This window comes from Myotis nattereri (genome assembly GCF_964212035.1).
Source record: "Myotis nattereri genome assembly, chromosome: 14".
NCBI classification, from domain to species: Eukaryota; Metazoa; Chordata; class Mammalia; order Chiroptera; family Vespertilionidae; genus Myotis; species Myotis nattereri.
In genome coordinates, this window is record NC_138089.1 from 35,299,948 (window position 1) to 35,324,833 (window position 24,886).

General features: G+C 45.3%; 1 protein-coding gene across 1 annotated transcript in view; it reads right to left on the reverse strand.

The window, feature by feature from the left end:
• Positions 1 to 265: 265 nt before the first annotated feature.
• Positions 266 to 24,886, reverse strand: part of LOC308529831 (inhibitor of carbonic anhydrase-like) — a 30,230-nt gene continuing 5,609 nt past the window's right edge. The window contains exons 4-16 of the mRNA XM_081106176.1: positions 24,231 to 24,378; positions 23,153 to 23,208; positions 19,429 to 19,607; positions 17,490 to 17,661; positions 16,478 to 16,620; positions 13,850 to 13,940; positions 12,657 to 12,713; positions 10,871 to 11,026; positions 7,967 to 8,108; positions 3,605 to 3,669; positions 2,765 to 2,949; positions 1,419 to 1,605; positions 266 to 645 (exon numbers count right to left, since the gene is read on the reverse strand). Coding sequence (XP_080962302.1) covers positions 611 to 645; positions 1,419 to 1,605; positions 2,765 to 2,949; positions 3,605 to 3,669; positions 7,967 to 8,108; positions 10,871 to 11,026; positions 12,657 to 12,713; positions 13,850 to 13,940; positions 16,478 to 16,620; positions 17,490 to 17,661; positions 19,429 to 19,607; positions 23,153 to 23,208; positions 24,231 to 24,378 — 1,616 coding nt within the window. The 3' untranslated portion in view covers positions 266 to 610. The remainder of the gene's footprint in view (positions 646 to 1,418; positions 1,606 to 2,764; positions 2,950 to 3,604; positions 3,670 to 7,966; positions 8,109 to 10,870; positions 11,027 to 12,656; positions 12,714 to 13,849; positions 13,941 to 16,477; positions 16,621 to 17,489; positions 17,662 to 19,428; positions 19,608 to 23,152; positions 23,209 to 24,230; positions 24,379 to 24,886) is intronic.

Below are 24,886 nucleotides of genomic sequence, written 5' to 3' on the forward strand. Positions count from 1 at the left end.
AGATAAGAAACTAACTATAAAGAAAAGAGTATAAATCACATTTTGAGGAAGTTGACCATAAAAGGGTAGTAGGATTGGATTCTTGCAATCCCTTTAATATATTTTAATATATTTCAATTAATCTCAATCAGCAGTTTGATTCCACTTGACATTGTAAAATTTAAATGGTAAAAATGTTTTTAAAATAAACTCATTCCTTATCCTTTGTTTTTATTATGTAAGTACTTGATACTATACACATTGATGCATAATCACCACTCAGACTCCCTTCAGACAGATTTATTGCATAAATTATATTTAAATGACTTGACTCTTAGGTAGAATAATCAAAAAGTAGGAAGGGAATGAGCTTTTAGGGTACAATTTAAAATCAGAAGCACAATTCTAGTACAAAGAAATAGTTTTCTCCCCCCCCTCCCAAAAAAAAATGTGAGAACATTTAAGGAAATTTTCTGAGAAGATAATTTTTATTCATTTTAATTTTTTGCATCAGGTATAGCACATAATTATAAAGATATTAACACAGATCCACATACAGACAATTGAGAATGTGGCCCCATGATATCTGCAGGCTTTGAGCATCTCTGCAGTTGTCCACTTTCATCACTTTTTAACTTCCATGGAAGGTGCAGGCGTTGAGAAGTTCTGTGGAGCATAACATGAGAGAAAGACCTTCAGGTCCTGCCTGTACTTACTCAACACAATTCTGTTCTTATTTTCTAAAAGCAAATAGTAGGCGGTAAAGATTTTTTAAAAACGAGCACTCTCTCCCCTCAGTAATGTCAGTACTATCCTTAACCACCTACATTGTCCTTCCTTTCCTGCTCTCATTATCTACAACACATGAAATAATTCAACAAAAATTCAGGTACACTCCCAATAATTGGGTTATCCAAGCTCTAACTTTATTTCTCCAGCTTACTTCTTTTTGAGGCATCTATGCCATTCTAGATAGAAGGGACCTACTAGCATGTTAACTATATTTTGTTTCTATTATTATTTTTTACATTTTACTTAAAATTTTTGAAAATTGATCCTTTGAGTGGTATATACATGTCATTCCCAACCTTCTTCCTACATTTGAAGTGCTCACATACATACATTTTTATTTTTTAGCAAAAAAAAAAAGAAAAGAAATATAAATGTAAACAAGTTCAATTTCCAAATGATTTCAAGTTCTATTGCATGCTCTGTCTCCTTCAAATGCTTTGGCCTTTTTTCAGCTAGTGTTTTATACTGTTGTCTAATTAAGTCACCTCATTGGTGAGTCTGAATCCTCCTGCAGTGCCAGGAACAAACCCTCTGAATCTTTGTGCTCCTATTAGTACCTACCCAGGGCTCGGCAGTGATGGTCCTTAATACAAACATGTTTATCTGGCCCCTGACATTATTGCTCCTCAGTGTTTTATTCTACTCACCAGAGGGTAAGCATTGCCTCACATTAGCAATGGCTGTAAGATACTCTGGTCCTAAGTACTTTTGATAAGTTGTTTTGTCCTGAAGGTTAGCCAAACATTCCGTGTCATCACTGAAGAGCAGGTCCTTGGTTGAGGATCTGAACAACTGGAACATCATATACTCAAACCCATTTCTTCCAAAGAGCTCCTGGGTCAGACAGACAGACAGACAGTAAGTGATGGCAGTGCCAGAGAGCACAGGGTTGTGTATTCTGCCTCAAAAGACCTGAGTCTCCTGGACTGCTCTGCTGTAGCCCCTAGGAAACCTGGAACACAGCAACACTTTTGGAGGCACCATAGGAAAATGGCAAAAAGCATGGCCTCTAGATTCAAATCCTGACCCTCGCTTTTCCTTGTCATGTGATCTTAGGAAAATTCTTTACTGAGCTTATTGAACCTCAGTTAACTCCTTCGTAAATGATGAGATGATGTATGTTAAGCAAGTGCTAAGCAGAAAGGGCTCCAAGTTTGCCACTATATCACTATTCCACCAGTCATTGGTGCTTTCAACTTCCTGGGTCATACTTGTATGTCTTGCTGCTTCCTGGAGCCCTTGCTACCTTGCCTCTTCTATTCTCTGGACCTGCCCCAGGTACCCATTTCCATCTCTTTCTTCCCCTCCCCTCTCTTCCTTTGTTCACTTCCCTTGTAACCAAGGACCCAATCCTTCAAAAGTCTGTGACCAAGAGCCTCTGATTTTGCCAGCTCTCCCTGAGTTGTCCTTTAGCTGAAATGTGTGGGCAGCATATGCCAAGTCATGGATTACTCGACAAGGCTCTGGGTGTTCCCTAAAATCACTTGATTTATGCATGCCCGCTACTCAATAGCATCAGCCCTTTCGGGCTACCTATAAACGTCATAAATTATCTGAATGTTGGCTTTATAACGTTCATGAAGCCTAAAACAGTGTTCAGCTTGCCAGGTTCAGGAAACACATTGAGATCTACCTAGATCAGATAGGGTAACCTCCATTCTGCTTTTCCCACATACGGCTCAGTGTAGTGTGAAGGGCACTGAGCTAACTCCCTTATGTCTGTGACAGAACAAGCCCAACAGGTACCATGACTCTGCTCAGAAAGAGGAATGAGTCTTGGTGAGACACTTCAGATGGCCACATGTCAGGCTTTTCCAGTCCACTGTGATATCCTAGATGGCCCAGAGCAAGAAGTGAACACAGCCAGACGCCTTCCGCTTTCATCAGAGGAAGGGCTGCAAGAATCAAGTTCCACTGCCCAGGGAGGAAGAGAGTGAGACTGGGCTGGGGTGTGTCTGTGCAGGTCTGCGAGCTGAGCATGCAGTTGCCATACCTGTTGGTTGAAGAGCATTCTGCGAACAGAATCTGCCTTATCTTTCCTTGAGACCACAGCATGATTTGGGACTATGCCTAGGTGGCAGCTCTGAGCCTCAGTCACAGGCTTTCTGGTGCCATCGAGGCACAGCAGCTCAAAGTCTTTCTGCTTTAGATCCTTAGCCCAGTCTTCAGGGTTTTTTCCTGTCAAGAGAGAAACCAGGACAACTGATAGCTTTCATCGAGGTGCCCTCACTTGAGAGATGTGACCAACCACCCGTGTCTTGGAGAATCACAGAGACACAGAGGAACAATAAAGCTTTTAAAATAAAACACAAGAGAAATATTCATAAACTCATAAGTTCATTACCTTTCTGATTAGTGCTTTTCAGCCCCATTAAAGACAAAGATTTCTTAAACAGACATGAAGAAGCACTAACCAAAGAGGAAAAGATTGATACATTGAACTACATTAAGATAAAGAATCTCTGTTCATAAAAAAGACATCATTAAGAAAGTAAAAAGGCGAGATTTTTCATAGATGGACAATATATTTTGAATACATATAACTGTTAAAAACATGTATCCAGAATATGTCAGGATGCCTGTGCATCAACAGAGCCAGACGTGCATCCTCCGCATGTTTGTCAGTTGGGTTCAAGGCCAATGTGATAACCAACCCTGTCAAGTCTGACTGGACACGAAGAATTTTCTCATTTCCTACATAAAAAAATGTTAGAGCCAAAGTCACTAGAGTCTTAATGACTTAAATAAACTTCCTTGACAGCCCACCTGGGGAGTATTTCCCATGAGAAACTCAGATTTTTCCAAGGGCGGAAAGGACGGAGCAGGCACATACCGTCTGTGTTCTGCAGGACTGTGGGGTGCTCCACGAAGGCCACGTCTCCCTTCTCAACCAGACACCTGCACACCAAGGGCCAGGTCAGTGAGGAGGGTCAACAGGAGGTGTGTGTGTGGGGGGGAGACACCAAAAGGGAGTCACTGAGAGGCTCACACCCCTCCACCCAGTCCGCTTGGCACATCTAACACTGACCACTTCCACGCACACAGCTGTAATGCCTGGCTGTCCCTGGGAATTAGAGGAGAAATGTAATAATTTCTTTTTAAATCTGCTTATTTAGTTTCTAATGCTCCTTATTTTGAACACTGATCATTTTTTCCAGAGGAGAAACTCATATTCTCCTATTAACAGGGATATTCAAGAATGACTCTCTGGTTGGATCAAAGTTCACATCAGAGAGTAAAATCAGCATGGAGGGTGTGATTTTGAAGGAGTATTATCACACCCATATGTCTACTCGGCCTTAAAAAAAGTTAATGTGCATCACTAGATATTTGTTCACACTTAATCCCCTGAAAAATGTTTGTCTGTGGTTAAGGTGCATTCTTTATGAGTTACATTAACATCAGTTTTATGACATTTTCAGATGTAAATTGCTATTAACTATTAATTATGAGGAGCACCTCGCCAGTTTTCTCTCTCCTAGCATCAGGTCTCTCTATACTTGGCTATGGTTATTACTCCCCTTCAGTTTTCCTAAGCTCACTTGCCCTGTTTCTTTCCTTTAGTGCCCCTTCATACAACCCCAGTCCCGAATGAGCATGATCATCTGCCTCAGGTATGTCTGCACCTCAGCAGTGAGGTAGACCAGAGACCTCCCCAGTGATGAACTTCACTTGGGCATTCCTGTTCTCCTTGCTCTCTTCTAGACCCATGGTTCTCAAAGCTTGAGCTGGGACCAGTAGCCTGGGTGCCAGCTGGAAACTTAGAAATGCACATTCTCGGGCCCCACCCTGGACCTACTGGATCAGAAACTTATGGGGACGGGGCCCAGTGATCTGTGTTTTACCAACCACTTGAGGAGATTCTGATTTGTGCTTGAGTGTGACAACTAGTGCTTTCGACAGCCACCTCCCCACTCTATAGAGCAATGGCTTCAAAAATGTTTCCCACTTCCCAGAGACCTCTGTCTCTCCCCAACACCCCTACTCCAGCATGTGCTCCTGCTTCCCAGAGAAGCACCGAAATCACTGCTGGGCTTTCTTTCAGCAGAGGCTGGCAAAGTGAGGTAGAATCAGCAAGAGGCTGAGGTGCAGTAACAGGAGAGGAAGGAGGGGATCCAAGAGAGTGTGGTGTCCTGAAGCCAAGGAAGAAACTGTATCCAAGAGGAGGAAGTGATCGGTGGTGCCAGTGATGCTGGCAGATCAATAATGCAAGGACTGAGAACAGGTCTTTGGATTTATTTAGCAGCACAGAGGTCACCGGTGATTTACAAGTGCAGTTTCAGCTGCTGGTGGATGTGGTGCACCAAGGGGTAGATGTGGTGGGAGCAGCCTGCCCATGTGCCAACAATGAGGAGGACTGTTTTCTTTAGATCATTTAAAAGCAATAATAAAACTAATTCTGTTGGTTGGGGTTGGGGGAATGTAAACAGATTTGTAAACTGGGTTCTGGGAGGATTGAAAGGAAAGAAATTGGAGTGAGCAAGGATGTTGAACTTCTTCAAGGAATTTCGTTGTAAAGAGAAGAGAGATGGGAAGGAAAGGAAAATCAAGAGAGGTTTTGCTTATTTATGTTTAAGATGAAAAAATGGCAACATGTTTGTAAGCTGATGGAAATGATCTAGTAGAGAAGAAAATGTGATGATGCAGGAGAAAGAAGGGAGATGTGCTGGGGCAATGCCCTGGAAGAGGCTGGAGGAGGGGCAGTCAATGCTGGTTCAGGACTGGGCCTTGCTAGGAAACAGCCTGGCCATCCCAAATAAGAGGATGGAGGGCAGGGTCTCTGGGCACCGATGCCAGCACATGGGTAGATGTAGCACTGGGAACAGGGTGGAATTTCTCTTTTGATTGCTTCAATTTCCTCAAGTGAAATAGGAAACAAAGATCTGATAAGATGGAGGAGGGAGTGTTGGAGGATTGACGAGAGGAAAAAGTATGGAATCATCTTTTAGGAGAATGGGGTGGTGAATGGACTTAGAAACATATGACTCATTTAAGCTGCGTTCTCATTACTTTAAAGCAGGGGTGGGGAACCTTTTTTTCTGCCAAGGGCTATTTGGATATTTATAACATCATTCGCAGGCCATACAGAATTATCAACTTAAACATTAGCCTGCTATATTTGGTTAAACATTTAATTAACTCACCTCTAATACCTTGGCAGAGCCAGACCAAATGATTTCTCAGGCCAGATGTTTCCCACCCCTGCTTTAAAGGGAGACCAGTTAGCAGGCACTGAGTAGTGGAATGTTGGACCTACCCAAGATTGTGGTTCAGCCGAGAGAGGAGGATATGTGCAGGGGAATAATTATCATGGTTGCCGTGGAATGGACATGGGGTACAGAGAGGGAAAAGGACATGAGGAAGGATGAGAACAGGATAGGGTTGTAGAATCAATGGAACACAGGTCAGTAGGAATGAAGGGCTGTTGAAGTCGGGAAACTATAGAGAGTGAAAAGGCCGGTAGGAGGTGGTGGGGAGAATGAGGTGTTTGCTCTTTGTGTGTTCATCTTCCTTTTGGAAAGAGGGGAGGTCACGGTTTGAGACAGAACTCGATTCTAGGTCCTCTAATATATCATAATAGTACCAAAATAGGACTCTCAACCCTAATACCACTGCACCTTCCAATGTAAAGAACAAGTAAACTGTTTTAGCCTAGGTTTAACACTTAGCATATACTAGAGGCCTGGTGCATAAATTTGTGCACTGGTAGGGTCCCTCGGCCTAGCCTGCGGGATTGGGGCAAAACCAGCTCTCCAACATCCCCTGAGGGGTCCCAGATTGCAAGAGGGTGCAGGCCAGGCCGAGGGACCCCACCAGTGCACAGTTGGCACTGGGGAGGGACACAGGAGGTTGGCCAGCTGGGGAGGAGCCACAGGAGGGCTCCAGGGCATGTCTGGCCCATCTTGTTCAGTCCGGATTGGCCGGACCCCAGCAGCAAGCTAACCTACCAGTCTGAGCGTCTGCCCCCTGGTGGTCAGTGCACGTCATAGCGAGCGGTTTAGCGGCCTTAGCATATCATTAGCATATTATGCTTTGATTGGTTGAATGGACAACTGGACGACTGGACACTCAGCATATTAGGCTTTTATTATATAAGATTGCTGTAGTGGGATCTGTGAAAATATATAATTTATGTATGGCTAATGAAAGAGATAAAACTTTGGAGAAGGCAGAACGAGGTTGTCTGGCAGTATGATGAATAAAAGGGTCCTTTCTAGAAGCTCACACATTCTCCACAACAGGCATACAACCCTTTCACACAGCATAGCCTATTGCCTCAAAGAGTCCCACACTGCCCATCGTACTTAGAATTAATCTACCTTCTTAGCCAGGCCAGTAGGCCACCAAAACAGCCAATGCCTCAGCTCTAGCCTCCTCACACGCCTGATTCCCCCCCCCCCTCCTGTGCTCTACTCAGACCTTCTTACAGTATGATTTGTCCCGCCCCAGGCCTTTGTCCTTGCTATTCCTTCTTCCTGATTCCTCTTCCCCCAGATTTTTTTGGGGCTGGATTCCCTCTCAATACTTAATCCTCAGATCACATGGTCTCCCTGCTTGCTAAGGCCTTCCCTGACCACTATTTCCAAAATTGTCCCCTACCCATGTCACTGCCACATCACCCACCTTGGTTCCTCTTTACACAGTCAGCAAGTGATTGTCCTTTATTTATGTGTTTATTGTCCTACTCTCAGGGGACCCAGGGGATGGGGACTATGTGTGTCTTGTTGCTGCAATAACCCTCTACCTCGACTAGTGCCTGCCCCATACTAGGTGCTCAATATATATTTATTGCAGGGATAAAGGAGCCCAGGGATATCTATTTTTAAAATGGACTCATCAGCCAGGTGTAAGAAGCACGTGTAGGTTGTCCCTCCTATGATTTTAAACTGGGGCTCTGAAGGAGTCCATGATGTATGCACAATCACACAGAAGAAAGGGACAAAAGTAGAACCAGGGTTTTCCCTGGACCATCATCTTGCCTCTCCCCAGGTGCCTTCAGCCTGCTGGGTCTGTAGGAGAGGGGCTCCAGAAAGGGGCTGAACTTGAGTCCTTGGGGCCAGTGGGAATTTGCAATTCTAGTTCCAAATTCTGGCTCCTCCTAAATGCAGCACCCAGATGCTGGGAAAAAGGTGAAAGGACAAGAGGTTCATGGGGTTGGTGCCAGAGAGAAAGGTGGTGCACAGACACTACTCGCCTGAATGCCCCACTGGAGCCGTAGTATTTCTCGTGGCTGTTGGGAGCACACTTGTGGGCTGCATTGCTGCCGCCGCCGCACAGAGCACAGAAACTGGACTCTGGATCAGACCCAGGGGCACAGCTTTGACTGAAGAATTCATCTGTGCAGGAGGAAACAGGAGGTCAGCTCTTCCCGCCTGTGTTAGCAAGAAAGCCTCAGGTTTTTGTCCCTAGAATTGCCTGATGATGTAAAGACACATTCAGGTATCTGGTACCATATTATTCAAAATAGGAACCTTATGAAAAATTGTTTTAAGTTGCAGCTGGAGCAAAGTGAAGGGGGACTAGCTGAAGTTGGGGCAAGGGTCTGTGAGTCCACAAAAGTCCACCCTGTCCTGGCACAGGAAGAGCGGGAATAGATTTAATCCTAAGAGTGGACAAAATTGGAAAACATGTCCCACTGTTTTCCAACCTCTGCTGCCCTGCCTTCTTTACAGGGTCTGCCATCATGACTCCAAGCCAAGAAGGAGCCCGAAAGGCCCAGCCACCAAGCCCTGTGCTGGGCTCCAGAGCACCACAGTGAGGACCTACCCTCCTGAACCCAAGTCTATGAGACAGCAGTCAGAACCCAAGCAATCACACATTGAATTTGTTTCTCCCTTTGCTCCGCGGGGGAAAATACGATCCCACAGGCCGCAGATAAAGGAACCCCGTGCAGACCTGGGAATCAGAAAGAAGCCTCAAGTCGAGAGATGAAGAATGAATAGGAATTACCCAAGTAAAGGGCAAAGGAAGCAGCATCTGCAGAGGCCTAGGGCAGAGTTTGGGGGAGAGGGGCAAACTGCCTAGAGAGCTTAATGGAGGCCACTGGGGCTGGACCACCCACAGCAAGAGTGAGTAGGGAGGAGCAGAGATCCAGACCACATGTGACCTTCTACACTTTGGTGTAGATTTTGTTCTTTATTGTTAGAGCAATAGGGAGCTTCTGAAGGGCTTTAGACAGTCCTGGCCAGGACATAATCAGATCTGCTCTTTTCAAAGAACGGTCTGGCAACAGGGTGGATGAAATCGAGGGCAGATGTGGGTGCATGCAGCAAGCTACTGCAGTGGTCAAGGGGAGATGAGGGCAGCTTGGACTAGAGTAGCACAGCTGGGAGGGAGGGAGGTGTAGAGGAGAGAAACTGACATCACTAGTGATGGATGGGTGTATGGAGGATGGCAGCTCCCAGGTTCCCAGCTGGGACAAGTGGATGGACTGTGGGGTCCTCCACCAAGCTAGGCAGCTCAGGGGCAGGACCAGGCTCGGCAGAGATGATGTATTCCATTTGGGGCAGGTTGAGCTTAATGTGCTTTTGAGATATCTAAGCAGATAACGTCAAAGAGACAGTTCATATATACTGGTCTGGAGGTCAAGGAGAGATCTGTGCTAGGGACTAAAACTTGATAGTATCAACATATAGACATAATATTAATAGCAGCAAACATTTATCTAGTGCTTGCTATGTGCCTAACTCCCTACATACAATATTTGTTTAGATGGCAGTCAAGGCTGTAGGCATGGGTTTGGGGAGTGGGGTGGGGGTTGCTTTCAGCAACTCAGACATTTATTAACCAGGTTGGGAAAGGGGGACTTTGAAGAGGTAGGAGAAACACCAAGCTAGTGTGTGTCCACAAAAGCTGGGAGATAAGTGTTTTAGGGTGATCTGAAGAAAGAGAGGTCATGTAGAAGAGGACTGGAGCATGCCCTTCCAGTTAAGCAACAGGTAGGTCATGCAGCCTTGACCAGAGTTCTTGGTGTGGAATGATGCAGAAAGCCAGAGGGCAGGGAGTGGCTGGGAGGGGAGTGGCTCAGGCCAGGCTTTTAATAAGCCTGGGAGTAAAGGGGCAGAGAAAGAAGACAGGAGCTGGAGGAGAATGTTGGGAGAGGGGGGGATTTGTAAAAATGGAAGACACTGGGTGTGTTTACCTGTTGAAAGAAACTGTTGGATATACCAGAGGGAGAAGTACTGACTGAGGGTATGAGGCTCTGCAGAGGGGAACAAGGGAGGGGCCCACACCTGATTACTGACTGGTAGAGGGATTGGCTGGGCTGTGGAGGGAGGCTGAGCAGATACAGCTATCAGGAGGCCACAGCTTTGGCATTGGAATGTCGAGGGGGGCGGGGACCCTTTCTGGCGGTTTCAGTTGCCTATTGCAGGTGCAGATGAGATCATCTGCTGAGAAAAGGTGGTAGATGGGTGTGGGGTGGGGGTGTGTGAACAGTTAGAACATTGGGATAATTATTGGGAAGTGCAGGGATGTGGCGCAGAGAAGCAGTGGGAGTGCTCCTGAGTGCTGAGGCCAGCATCTGGGGCATTTCCAGTAGAAGGAATTGTTCCACCCCGGGACATTTCCAGCCATGCTCAGCTGCTCAGGTGCAGAGGGAGAAGAGAGCAGGTGGTGGGGTTCACACAGGGCTGGGATGTGTCAGGTGGCTGGGGAAAGCAGGGGAGCAGGAGCCTTTTAGGTATAGCAAGAATGTTGCTAAAATGACTAATACCGGAACCTAAGAAGCATGAGGATGAAAGTGAAAGTTAAAGCACTTAAGGACCTTCTGGTGTAAAATTTTCAATTTTAAAAAGCAGCCAGTTTGGAAAAATAATGCACACACACCCACTCTTGCTTTGCAACCCCGGGCCTGTTCCCTGAGCCAGCTGAGTGACATAAAGACCTTTCCCCAAGGTCTGCCCTTTGGGCCAAGCCTCTTCCTTGAAGCAAGGAGGTGAGGAGAAAGGAGAGGACTTGCTTAGGGACATGTGAAGTTCACCCACAGTCTGTCCAGCCCCTTATGCCACCCCTTGCTAGTCATTGAACTGAATTTGTCCCCTACACAGACACAGGCCCAAGGAAGGGGCTGCCACACCACCTCCCAGAACACACTTACCAAATTTGCAGGACCCCGTTTGGTTGTATATCAAGCCCATGGGGATGTTCCAGCCCGCAGAAGTGCCAACTGCGGTGTGGCAGGACTTCTTGCCTCGCAGAGAGTTCCAGGTGAGGTTGGCATCTGATTTCTTAACCACTGCCACAGCGAAGTGGCCTTGCAACAGAGATACCAAGATCAATTTCAACAGCTCCAGGGCCCTCCTAGAGCTGCTGCAGCTAGCCCCTGCCTGCCACTCTCTCCAGGGAGGGGGAATCGGTTGAATCCCTTACCTCACTCTAGCAGAAGCCCCTGCAAATAACTGTCATTATTAGTACTGGGCCAAACAGAATGACACTCCTGCTCCCGATGTGTCTACATACAAACATTCACAAGTATTTACACACACACTTCATACTTCTTCAACTGAATCCTGCTGTACATTCTTTTCTGCGAGTTACTTGAACCTTTTTAAAGATCTACGGTGGACCTTTTTGATTCAATAGAAATCAATATAGCTCTCTCATGCTATTTATTGGTTGACTCTAAGTTCCACTGTGTTCCCCCTACTGGTGGGCATTTACATTGTGACCCATTTTCCCCTAAATCTTTGTACATATGAGTGTGTTTCTGTTTAAATATTTCTATTGAAATCCAAAAGAAAGATCTTTAATGACTTCTTTTATAAAGTTAAGTCTCTGATTTTCTAGGTTCACAATAACATTTTCTAATAATGATAATTTAATTCCTCATCCCCCAATATTAAATATACATATCTTAATATATATATATTTTAACTTACTGCATTCACTTCCAAAATAATGCCAAATATATTTGGTGGGAGTGGGCCTTCTTGTCTTGTTCCTGATTCTAATGGGAGCACCATTGATATTTCATGGATTCCTGTCCCAAAATTATGTAACTGAATTGTGCTTATTGAGTACGGCCTAAACTGCAAAGCTGAATTTATAATAAGATTAGAATTATAAATCTGCAGAATTAGAAGAGAATGTGTGATGGAAGGAGACTTGACTTGGGGTGGTGAACACACAATACAACATACAGATGACGTATTATAGAATTGTACACAGAACAGTGGCCCCATCTTTGGAGTCCGACTCAGTAGATGTGGGGTGGGGTCCAAGAATTTTCATTTCTAATAAGTTCTCAGGTGAGGCTGATGCATCTGGTCCAGGTACTACACTAGATGCTTTAGCTAATGCCCAAGGTCAGTACTTCACAGACAGATACAGACCCTCTCTGCCTATGTGGAGACACAGATGGGAGAACTTGTCACCTGCTCTCCTATTCTAAAAACGAGATTGGCTCCCCTGCTATTCAAATCCAGCTGGCTAAAAGCTAAGAGTGATTTCATTTTCCTCCTCGTCTTCATTAACAACAAGCCCCAGTGCAGACCTTCGTGCAGAGGTGACAAGGAGCAGTGTGGTTGGTCAGGCCACCTCTTCTCAAGCCCAGGTGCAGCCACTTCCTGGCTGTGTGGCCCTGAGCCTCACTTTCCCATCTACATAATATGGGACAATGATGCCCACATACTAGAGGATTGCTGAGGAAAGCAAACAGGAATAGTGCAAGCAGGAGACCTGTCAACTGTAGAGTACCCTATGAATAGTCATTATTATTACAGCTTCAGGATAGATTTGCTCTCTAACAAGTAACTGTGGTGTCATCTTCTCCTTTATTTTTGTTACAACTCTAGTAACTTTTGTTTATTTTTAAGGTTTTCCTCACCCTTTTCCTAAGAACACGCCTTTAACTTTGAACCCCAGTGTTACTGATTCTAACTCACCTTCCATGAGTATATTTTCACACCTAGACCCAAGCTGCTCTTTGCTATCTTGGGACACTAGAAAGAAAAAGAAAAACAATTGAGGTATATGGCATTAAATTCCCACAAGCTGATCCCAAAGACATGAGGTGTTCAATCATAAGAGTTAAGAGTAAAATAAAGAGGAACACCAACTAAGCAGGTTTTCATTGGTCATTAACAAGCTAAAATTCTGCAGTCTCATTTTACCCCCTCTTCCCCTGATCTTTGCCATTTGAACTTCAGGTTTCATCCCAGAATCTCCCCAATACTTAGGCAGATGCAGAGAAAGAAAATGAGATGCCCTTTCAAAGGGACCACTGAAGATCTTGACAAAAATTGTTTTGCATTTCCTATGGGATTCAAGTCACCCTGACATCTTTCATCGTTATATTCTTGCTATATTAGAGAACAAAGAACCAATCCATAGAGTCAGAAAGACCTGGATGCAGTGTTTATTCTACCTTGAACACAGCATTTAACTTTTCTAAGCCTTAGTTTTTACATCTATAAAATGGACATACCACTATTTGTGTTATGGAGTCGTTTTGTTTTGAAGGATAATGCGTCGTTTCTTGCTCACTGCCTAGCAGATGAGGTGTTTAACAAATGATACTGGTGAAATCCTCTTCTCCAGCCTTATTTTTTCATTTGGACAGATCCCCACTAAAGAACGTGACCCTGCAGCCCCACCTTCCAGTCTTCCAGTGCCGTTGGCATGAGTAAATTTTGGATTAGTAAATTTGGCACAAGGATCCAGGCACATGTGGCTCAGCCCCTTCTTTCATTATTGAGGATAGTGGGGAGAGGATGGTTTAGAGCTTCTCACCTCTGACAGAATGTTTTCCTCGGCCCTCAGCCATGGGCTGAGCCAGCTGACCTGTTCTCCTGAATTAGTGGGCAACTCTTAACTCAAGGGCATTTTGGCAAGCACTGCAGCCAACTCTACACCATGCCCTCCCATATCGCTATTCTCAGTAATGAAGGTGCTATTTTTACCTCTTTTTGCCTAAATCTTACATCTATGTCTTAATTGCTCCAGGCATTCGGATGTTATCTACTAGCTTCCTACACTCCAGCAATAGTTATCTCAACAATGAACCAAATTATTTCCTCATCTCTAAGTCCATGGCCCAGAGGGAATAAAACAGCCAGAGACACTTCCCTCCACTTACTGTAGTTCTCTGCCAGGACAGGCACCAGACCGCACTTGCCCGCCGTGTAGATAAATCCTCCATCTAAGCTCATGGCATCAGCGTCTCCTTTCTGAGGTTAGGAAATAAATCAGTGGCACAACAGTGAGCTTGTTATCCTGTCTCACTGACCCTCAGAGGTCTCCAACTCACTGGCTTCATGTCACATGTCCTTGTGATTAACCAAATCATGGATCACCCAAAGCTTCTGCCACGTAAACACAGTTTTAGAAAACTGGACATGCATTTGGCCCGTTAACCCAGGAGAAAGAGCCCAACCCAGGTCAGACTCCCCGGCCTCTCCTGAGATCCATGCCCTCATAGGGCTTTCACTATACCACTATCGCTCAACAAGCCACATGCCAGACTCAGTGACTGCATGTATCTGCTTCTATGGAACATGTTTTCTTTTGCATGGCAGAGTTCAGTTCTGGTCCCATAACTCTGTTGGCAGTGTACTTAGAGCCCTGGCACAGCAAAGATTTCAGTACATAATTAATTTCTCTACTTAAATAATTCATTACAGGCAGACCTCAGAGATACTGTGTTTTAGTTCCAGATCACTACAATAAATCAAATATTGCAATAAAGCAAGTCATACAAATTTTTTGTTTCCCCTCTGCATATAAAAGTTATGTTTACATTATACTATAGTCTATTAAGTGTGAAGCACATCATTTCTAAAAAACAATGCACATACCTTAATTTAAAACGACTTTATTGCTAAAATAAATGCTATCATCTAAGCCAGTGATGGCGAACCTATGACACGTTTTTGGTTGATTTTTCTTTGTTAAATGGCATTTAAATATATAAAATAAATATCAAAAATATAAATCTTTGTTTTACTATGGTTGCAAATATCAAAAAATTTCTATATGTGACATGGCACCAAGTTAAGTTAGGGTTTTTCAAAATGCTGACACGCCGAGCTCAAAAGGTTCGCCATCACTGATCTAAGCCTTCAGCAAACCTTAATCTTGCCTTCAAAAAAATAATCTAGTATCTACAAAGTGCAATAAAGCAAAGCACAATAAAATGAGGTATTCCTGTAATAATTAATGTATAGTTTTAATTGATAAATTTTTCCAACAGAGCATAAAATGCACACTTACAGTCACAGATAAGGTCATTAGAAAGAAACACACAGACACAGACATACTCTTTGCTTTTGACCTGCTAACTGCCTTTCTAGAAATCTGTAAAAAAAAATCTACTACTTAAGACAGTAGTAACTCTAGAAGGAAAAACTTGCCCAGCCCCTATATGTGTCAGGACCTTTTCTAAACACTTTGCAGTGGTTACTTCATATATTCCTCATAAAATCCAATTAGGTAGGTTGTATAATTTTCCCTCATTAATACATTAGTAAACTGAAGCAGAGAGGGGTTAAATAATTTGTCCAATAGATGGTCACCAGGACTTAAACTTAGGTAGTTGAATGCCTTAAGTTTTGCTCATAACCACTATATCACACAGTCTCTGGGATCTGACTACTCCAAGGGATACACCCCTAAATACTGTTCTACACACATTATTTCACCTATAAAATGGGCAAAGCACCTACCTTATAGGCTTATTGTGAGGATTAAATGAGTTAGTGCTAGTTAAGAGGTCATAAATATTAGCTGTCATTGGTATTAAAGGCATACTCAGAAATACTGATGATTAAAGAACAAAAAATCTTCATTCCCATATCTATAATAGCAAAAGGTCTGGAGATAATTCAAATATAGACATTTAGAAATTAGTTAAATAAATTGCGGCAGAAATACTTGGTAGAATATTATGCAGCAATTAAAACATTTTAAATGAATACTTCATTACCTTAGAAAGTGCACCAACTATGCTCAAGAATTTAAGTAATTATAACAATAGCTAATATTTATTTATATGCCAGGTAATGTTATGAGCAATCAAAATAATTTAATCCTTATCATTGACAAAGTTAGGAGGCTGTAGAAATTGCAAGATCTTAATCTTATGGGTTGGTCCCAGGTAAATTTACCAAAATTAGGATCTTCTTTCCTAAGAAAGACTGTATGTCTCCAAAGTTTGTCAATTTTTCAGTCCTTTATCATTTTTTTTTTCTAATCACAAAAGTATTATCTGTTCATAGAGAAACAGAAATGAGCTTCATAACTCAAAAATTGTGTGGTAATTATTTCTGAGTTATGAAGTTGTGAATGATATTATTTATTTTTCATTTCTCTTCCAACATGTAATATTTTTATCACCAGAAAAAAATTAAACGTTCAACTAAAGGACTGAAAAGGTTGATTTGCTTTCACAATCCACAGGGGCCCTGACCACGCCCTGGGATGTCATCCCACTTCCCACAGGTCCTAGGCAGGACACCATTCAGAGCTCCCTGGTCACCAGAGCTGAGCACCAAATGAGTTTGAGCCTTGGGAATGCTCTTTGTTTCTGCCCAGCCCTGAGCAGGGGTCCATGGGGTGGAGTGGGATCGGGCTTTGGAGAGTGGGAAAGATGCAACACAACAGTTGCATCTCAACCTCGCGGCTGATGGGAAGGTGTCTGGGAAGGCTCCGCAGAAAGGCGACATGTGTGGGTGTCGGAACTCAGCTGTGGAGGCGGGGCCTTCCTTACCGCTATGGCAGCAATGCAGTCCTCAGTGGTCTTCTCCGTGGTGCACTCTAAGATGCCACCACTCTTGATAGTCCACTCGCTGCACTTGGCACTCTCATGGTGGCCCACTGCGCACCACTTCACCGTCTGTGAGCCTTTCCCACCTAGGACAAGTAGAGAAGAGCCAGGGATCCAAAGGAAGCTCTAGGATGGGGTTGGGAGTTTAGTGCCACCAGCTACAGAGTGACTGTCCAATGAGGTCCCCATCGACATCAGCAGAGTCACATGCCCATATCACCACTCACTCCTGCCTGTCACCCCCCGGAGAAATGAGAACTCAGTTCTCAGAAAGAGCAGTGAAGGCAGAGCAACCCTAACGTCCCTCCTGACCTCACCTTCTCAGGCATCACCTCCCCAGGGAAGGCCTCTGAGCCCTCTCTTACAGGACTGGGTTCTCCCATCCAGGGAGCGCTCTCCAGGGGGTAGTCATGTGTTCTGTTCTCGGTGGGCCTGCTTGCTCTCCTGTTGCCCAGTCTTTGCTCACCACAGTATGCCCATGCCTAACACAGTGGCTTTGTAGATACTCAATAACTATTGGTTGACTAAATGGAGGCGGGGGGGGGGGGGGAGGAGAAGGAAAGAAGAAATGGGCCATAGGAATTTGGAGGAAAGCAGGAGCTGGATTAAAACCCTCTAAAATTCTAGTTCTCCTGAAGGTGGCAGAGGCCATGTCCCCACTTCAGGTTAGGATGGGCTATTTCCCCTGTCAAATACTAGTAGACCTGTTGTTGGGTGGGGCAACTCTGGTTAATACAAAGAAGCCAGACCATCATAATTCAAGTGGTCCGTAATCTAAAGGTAAGTTAGGTCTTCTCCCCAGCTCAACAGAAACTCCCTTCATTAAAACCCAGTGCAGTTGGCACTCCCCTGAGCTCTGCAGGCCAGTGAAGGCTGGGTCAGGTGAGGCCTGCGAGTACCAGGAAAGCCTCTATGACCCCCACCCTGCCCGCTGCCCTGCCAGGACTGTACACACCTCCCCTTAGAGACCGAATGGCAGCTATATGTTCATATCCCAGGTACAGCATGGCATCCATCTTAGGTGGGACTTTTAAAAACCCATGGGCGGCGTCTGTAAACAGCAGGTCCTTCTTGTAAGAAGAGCCAAAGAGCTGGAAGTCTGCTGACGTGTCTTTTCCAAAATATTCCTGTTAGAAGGACAAACGAGACAGTGAAGGAGGGAAGCTGGCATAGGGAAGCAAAGGGAAAACAAACCCCAACCATTTAAGAACAGAAAGGGAAAAAATAATGAGTGCCTGAGAGAGAAGACAGGGCCCAAGGCCCTCAGAAGTCCCTGGGGCTCATGGGGTTCTCAGGTCTCCCTCCATGAAATGCTTTACTCAAATCCCAGCTTGTTTGCCTTGTGCAGACTCGGGGAAACTGCAGGGGCTGCCCCTCAGATCTGTACAAAGGGGTTTGGGGTCGTCATGTGCCAGGCAACTGCCCCTCTCCAATGCCGTGTTCCCGTGGGCAGTCAGTGAAGGCTGCCGCAGTCCTGGCCGCCTGATTCTCCAAGTGGCTTCGGTGCCCTTCATCCTGAGTAGCTGGGGATCCAGCACTCTGCCATCGAGGCTGGAGGTCAGGAGTTCTGGGCCCACCCCCCACCACTGAGGATCTCAAGCAGTCCTTTCCCGCTTCAGGCAAAAACAAAGGGCCTTTTACCTATGACTCCCACTGACTGGCCCAAAGCTGTTCCTGGCTGTACCTGACAGCAGCACCTACTCACACACTCTTTCCAGTGTCTGGCTGATTTTTGTTTTGCAGTGGCTCTGCATAAACTGTCACCCGCTGCTTTCTCTGGCAAACCTCCGTACTTCCTTGGGGTGCACACAGCTTATTCCCTGGGGTCCCAGAACCTTCCCAGATGCATCCTGCAAATCACTCCTTCTGAACTCTTACCATTTGCAATGGCATGGATGGAACTGGAGAGCATTATGCTAAGTGAAATAAGCCAGTCAATGAAGGAAAAATACCACATGATCTCACTCATTCATGGATAATAGAGACCATTATAAACTTTTGAACAATAATAGATACAGAGGCAGAGCTGCCTCAAACAGATTGTCAAACTGCAGCGGGAAGGCCGGGGAGGGTTGGGGGACAGGAGGTAGGGGGGTAAGAGATCAACCAAAGGACTGGTATGCATGCATATAAGCATAACCAATGGACATAAGACACTGGGGGATAGGGGAGGCTAGGGGACTGTCTAGGGCGGGGGGGGGGGGGGGGCGGGGAAATGGACACATATGTAATACCCTTTGTATTACTTTAAGCAATAAAAAAATAAATACATAAATAAAATAAAAAATGAAAAAACATCAGTCCTCTGTCCTCTGGAAAGTACATAATCCATGTCCCCAAGGTTGTGCCATCCCACCTCCTGATAATTTGTATGTGTCCACATTTCTCTGTGAGCAACTCAAGGGCAGGTCTTTGTCTAGTTCATCTCTGAACCCTCAGTGCTGAGCAGAGAGTGCCAACAGGGATGGGTGATGAATGATGGCTGGCTGGGAGGGAATGCCACCAACGCAGGACAGAGAGGAATGCTCGTGGAGGGTTACTGCGCCTGAGGGAAGTCAGGAGGGCAGGGTCACATGCCAATAGGATAACAGGGGGGACACCTCATGGAGGGGGGACATCTGCATCCACTTAGAACAAAAAGAATACACTGGGGCAACGAGGAACTTCTGCGGATTCTTTGGCCCACCAGGTCGGTGATGCCAGGCGAGGGTTTTATGGCCTCTGCTGCCTATAACATATACAGACTGAGTGGCTTGTCAGTGAAGAGGATGGTGTGTGGTGTGGTTCCTGCCGTGATCCACAGGACTGCCAGAGTGGCAATAAGAGAGTAAAGGAAGGTGCCCTGAATCCAAGCAGCGACTCCTAAGCAGGAAGGAGGACAGTGGATTTGGTACCTGGGCCTGGTTGAGAAGCTCCCAGATCAAGTCCTCCTTGCCACCCACACTTCGGGCCACGACAGCATGGGAAGGGATGCTGGCCAGGTGGCACTCCTCATACTGGTCTACTGGCTTCCGGGTGTTGTCCCTGCAGAGGAGCTCGTACTGGTCCCCGTCAGCCTGGCGTGCAAGGTTCTCTGGGGGAAGAAAGCCCAAAGGAGCCAACAGACTGCAGGCAGAGACATCAGCTGTGGTCCCCCTTTCTCACTGAAACACAAACACCTGACCTTGTTGAAATAACGTTCTAGGCCCAAGATGGAGCCGCTCCTGCCCAGGATGCCACGTCAACAAACCAAAACTTAGATAACTTTCATGTCCCTGTAATGTTCTGCGTGATCAGAAGCGCAGTATCCAGCCAGTCCTCACTGCCAACCCAACTCTGGGCTCTCTACTTCTTTCTTTGTTCCTTCTCAGCCCAAACAAGGTTGAGAGTGTGGCCCCAGCCAATGAGATGTTTCCTGTGTGTCTCCTCCTTCTTCTTTATTCTTTGTCCTGTAAAAGCTTCCTGCTTTCCTCCCCATTTTGCAGTTCTCCACATGGAGACTGCCCACTTCTTGAAGTGTTAATAACGTTTGTTTATATCACCAAAATTGTCTTCTTCAATCATTCTTTTAATAACCCTAAGTAAGAGGACTGAAAGAGAATCTTTTCCAAATACATTTTCTACAGATGAGGAACCTGAGGCCTCAGGAGAAGAGACGATTGGGGAGACAAGGCTGGGAGGCATGCTTGGCCTGGAGCCCTCCCACTGCCCCTGTCCCTATGGCTCTGCTAATATGAAAGGTGACAGCAGATGTTTACCGAGCACTCACAGCACACCAAACACCGTGCTGAAGTCGCCCCATGCTCTTTGTCACTTAATCCTCATAGCAGCTGAAGGAGGCCGGTGATGTGATTATCCCACTCTATTTTTTTAAAATATATTTTTATTTATTTCAGAGAGTAAGGAAGAGGGAGAGAGAAAACATCAATGATGAGAGAATCATTGATCGGCTGCCTCCTGCACACCGCTCCCTGCTTGGAGACTGCAACCTGGGCATGTGCCCTTAACCAGGCTTGAACCTGGGACCCTTCAGTCCTCAGGCCGACTCTCTATCCACTGAGCCAAACTGGCTAGGGCAACTATCCCATTCTAGAGAAAAGGAAATAGCCTCAGAGAGTTGAGGTAACTCATCAAACTTGCTAATCTGAAGCTGACATGTGGCCATGCTAGGATAATCCTGGTCTCCCCCTAAAGACAGAGCCCACCAGAGAAAGGTGGTGGGGCAGGTGAGGGAGGGACAGGGGCCGAGGAAGCCGGGCAGGGCATTCTATAGCTACAGAGAAGGTCCAGAAAACCTTGTAAGGAAAACAAGCTCTTTGGTTCTCCTCGTCTAGCTATTAGAAGGTGTTCTGGATTGAACTGTGCGCCCCCTGCCGAGATTCACATGTTAAAGTCCTGATCCCCAGGACCTCAGAATGTGACCTTCTTTAGAAATAGAGTCATTGCAGATGTAATTAAGAGGCAGTCATACTGGAGTGGGTAGGCCCTACTCCTATTATGACCGGTGCCCTTATCAAAAGAGGGAATTTGGACACCGACAGACATGGAGAGACAGAGATTGGGATAACGTAGTACAGGCCGAGGAACACCAAAGACTGTCAGCAAATACTGGAAACTAGAAGAAAGGCATGGGACAGATTTTCCCTCACCGCCTCAGAAGGAGCCAACCCTGCCAACATGCTGATCTTGGACTTTTGCCTCTAGAACTATGAGACAATAAATTTCTGTTGCTTAAGGTACTTTATTATGGCAGAACTATCAAACTCATACAGAAGGCCTTTGTGGTTGATAAATCTCCTTTCAAAAGAGAAGGAAGTTGGGCTAGTATGGCTCAGTGGTTGATCATTGACCCATGAACCAGGAGGTCATGGTTCCATTCCCAGTCAGGGCCATGCCCAGGTTGCAGGCTTGATCCCCAGGAGCGGGTGTGCAGGAGGCAGTCGATCCATGATTCTCTCTTATCATTAATGTTTCTATCTCTTTCTCCCTCTCCCTTACTCTCTCTGAAATCAATTAAAACATTTTTTTTAAAAGAGAGAGAGAAGGAATACAATTAGAGTTCTTGTGAATGTTACCATTTTAATTAGGTATGTCATAAAGAAAATACATTTTAAATATATTAAAATTTTTAAATGATTTAGTAATGTTAGAATTAAATTAAAAGACTCAAAATGATCTAATAGTTTCAGAAAGAAATAACTTTTCCACCTCAGTCACTCACCACCCACACTCATTTTCATCCCTAAAGCCCAGTGGACAATCTCTCATCAACTTCTACTTTTAATAAGGGGTCTTGTATAATAGCAGACAAGTGGCTTTCAGCAAAGATAATCGGATGGCCTAGGACAGTGATGGCGAACCTTTTGAGCTTGGCAGGTCAGCATTTTGAAAAACCCTAATTTAACTCTGGTGTCATGTCACATATAGAAATTTTTTGATATTTGCAACCATAGTAAAACAAAGATTTATATTTTTGATATTTATTTTATATATTTAAATGCCAGTTAACAAAGAAAAATCAACCAAAAAAATGAGTTCGCGTGTCACCTCTCACACACGTGTCATAGGTTCGCCATCACTGGTCTAGGATAACCTGTTGTTTTCAGAAAGTGAGGATGTTTTAAACACTTTAGGGTGAGTGTTAGAAGGTGCTGCCCTCTGACATAATTGTGGTAACTTGAGCAACCAGAGGATATAACAGTGACAATTATTTGGAACAACTTGATCCTGGGAGATGAAACCCCTAGATGACCCCAGTGATTAAAATTACTGATAATAAGACATACATCACTTACCAAAATGCTAACAAACCAGGTCAATGTGTAGTAATGAGGAGACAGTGAATTGTGAATGGCTGAACAAGAGAACAAAACAAGGGAAACTCCTATTTCATGTAAGAGAAAAACTAGGTTATGAGGAGCGAAGGCCCATGTAGAAAGCAAGCCCTTACAGTTTTCCTTGAGGTAGCAGACATTAATCTTAAAATGAATGTAGCACCGTGAATATATACTTGGTTTTAAACTTCGTGAGTGATACAAGTGTGTTCTATAGCTGAAAGAAATTCAATCGGTTATAAAAGCCGAAGTCTGTACCCTCATCTTGTCTGAAAAACTTTTTTGTTATTTGTTTGTTTCTGATAAATTACCCCAAACCCTGAAAAGATATTTGTTTGTTTGTTTAAATATAGAAACAAAGAAGAAATTATTGTCCGTAGTAATAATGCTTTTGCAATAGACCTATTATATGTGTGCTAATAAGTTCTGAAATCATTATGATAGTGTGGGTTTTGCTGCAGATATTTGAGCATTTGGGAGCCATATGTACTGAGGCATTCAGAAGAACGTGATTAAATTTGAAATGGGTATTTCAGTGACTGGGATAATTTGGTTATTGAAACTCATTTTGTTTTACTAGTTAAGCAATGTTTAAATATTCAGAAAATATGTTTAGTAGAGTTATAGACTGAAAAAATTGAGCACTTAAAGAATGTACAAATAACAAAAATGTGTTTTATACAGAAACCCTATTTCATTAAGATCTTGTCATCACCCATCTCTAGATGTAGGAAAACTTTGAGGCAAAATCAGTTCCCCTGGCCAGGGTGCGACGCACATGATTCCTCCTCCGCCCAGCACTTACCTGACACAGTCATATGTCTCACGAAGCCCACATCCCCCGCTCCATCCTGCAGACACCTGAGGAACAGGACAGCTGCAGTCAGGGCACTCTCCAGGACAGGGCTTTGCCCTCCCCGTGCAGACCGTCTGAGGTTCTGCCCCGGCCACAGGCTCACAGAGCTGTGCCATTTCCCAGACTTCCATCTGTCCTCACAGAGGCGATGGCCCTGTGTGAGGGGCATCTGAACCCCCACAGCCAAGCCGAGGGCTGAGGCAGGTAGAGCCCTGTAGCCACATCCCAGGCAACTCTGGGGAGGGATGGTGTGAAAGTAGGACCCTCACCTTCCTCTTCAAAAGCAGCCAAAAGCAATAGATTTTTAAAAAATAAAGGTTTAAAGCTTTTTACATGTAGGATCAAAACTCTGGATAGCCTTGGAACCCCGGCCTGGTTTTGAGTGGTAGCCATTTCCCTTACTGAACATGGAGTAGGGAGAGGTGCCTTCACAGGGCTGAGAGGGAGGTGGGGAGAGGCAGGCACATGTGTCCCAGACACAGGGAGATGCTCAGGCAGAAAGGAGCAAACTGGGAGATCCTGGCCTTTAGTCAGATGGGAGCCCAAGCCTGTGTCTGTGAATCCCAGAGTCCCAGAGTCAGGTCTATCCCCTCCACCCTCCAGGAGGGTCCAGGAGGGTAACATAGACAGACCCCAGACTCTGGGGTACGAGAGGGGCTCCCACACAAAAGACTGCTCCTCAGGATGGTTAGGAGGCACTCAGAACCTGGGTTTCACATTGACCCTCTAGAGCAGTGGTTCTCAACCTTCTGGCCTTTTAAATACAGTTCCTCATGTTGTGACCCAACCATAAATTATTTTAATTGCTACTTCATAAATGTAATATTGCTACTGTTATGAATCATAATGTAAATATCTGATATGCAGGATGGTCTTAGGCGAAAGGGTCGTTCGACCGCCAAAGGGGTCGCGACCCACAGGTTGAGAACCGCTGCTCTAGGGGGTCTGGGGCAGCCCTGCCTAATCCGTGTGCTTTCCTTTCACCATCTTCAGAGAAAGCAGGGGAGGAACAGGGAGTCTCACTCACTTGAAGGCACCCGAGTAGCCAAAGTACGGCTCATGGTGGGAGGAGGCACACTTGTCTTTCCCTTTCCCAGCGCACAGCTGACACAATTTGGGGAAGGCTGTCGCATCCGCACCGGGGACACAGCTGGCCGCGAAGAAATTGGACACTGCTGCTCAACACAGAGATGTGGAATATGAGCCAGCCTGACCAAAGACAATTACAGCTCCCAACCCAGGCTCCTGAGTGACCAGAGAGTGACCAGAACAAACCCAGCATACCAGGCCCAGCTTGCCCGTATGTGTGTTAACTGGTCAAGATCAAGGTTTCCAAAAGGGACATGTTAACAACTATTCGCCCACCGCCCTCCCGACGGCCCAGGCCTATGCCTGCCTCCAACCAAGGCCTGTCTTAGGTCACTGTCAGCCCCCTCACTGCCTTGTCACACTGGAACAGCTCAGAGATAAGTCTTCCCTGGAAGTCATGCCCAGGAGATGACAGACCCACCTGGACAGGTGCATGCCAGGCTCATGGCCAGCAGATGGCCACCAGAGAATGCTCCAGTAGGAGGGGAAACACAGAAAGGAAGTGGGCAATAGGCCCCACTGACCTTGGTCCTGCCTGAACCCTCTGTCTGGCCTGATGCCCTTCCCTGCCCTCTCCTCCAGGCAGCCTCTGTT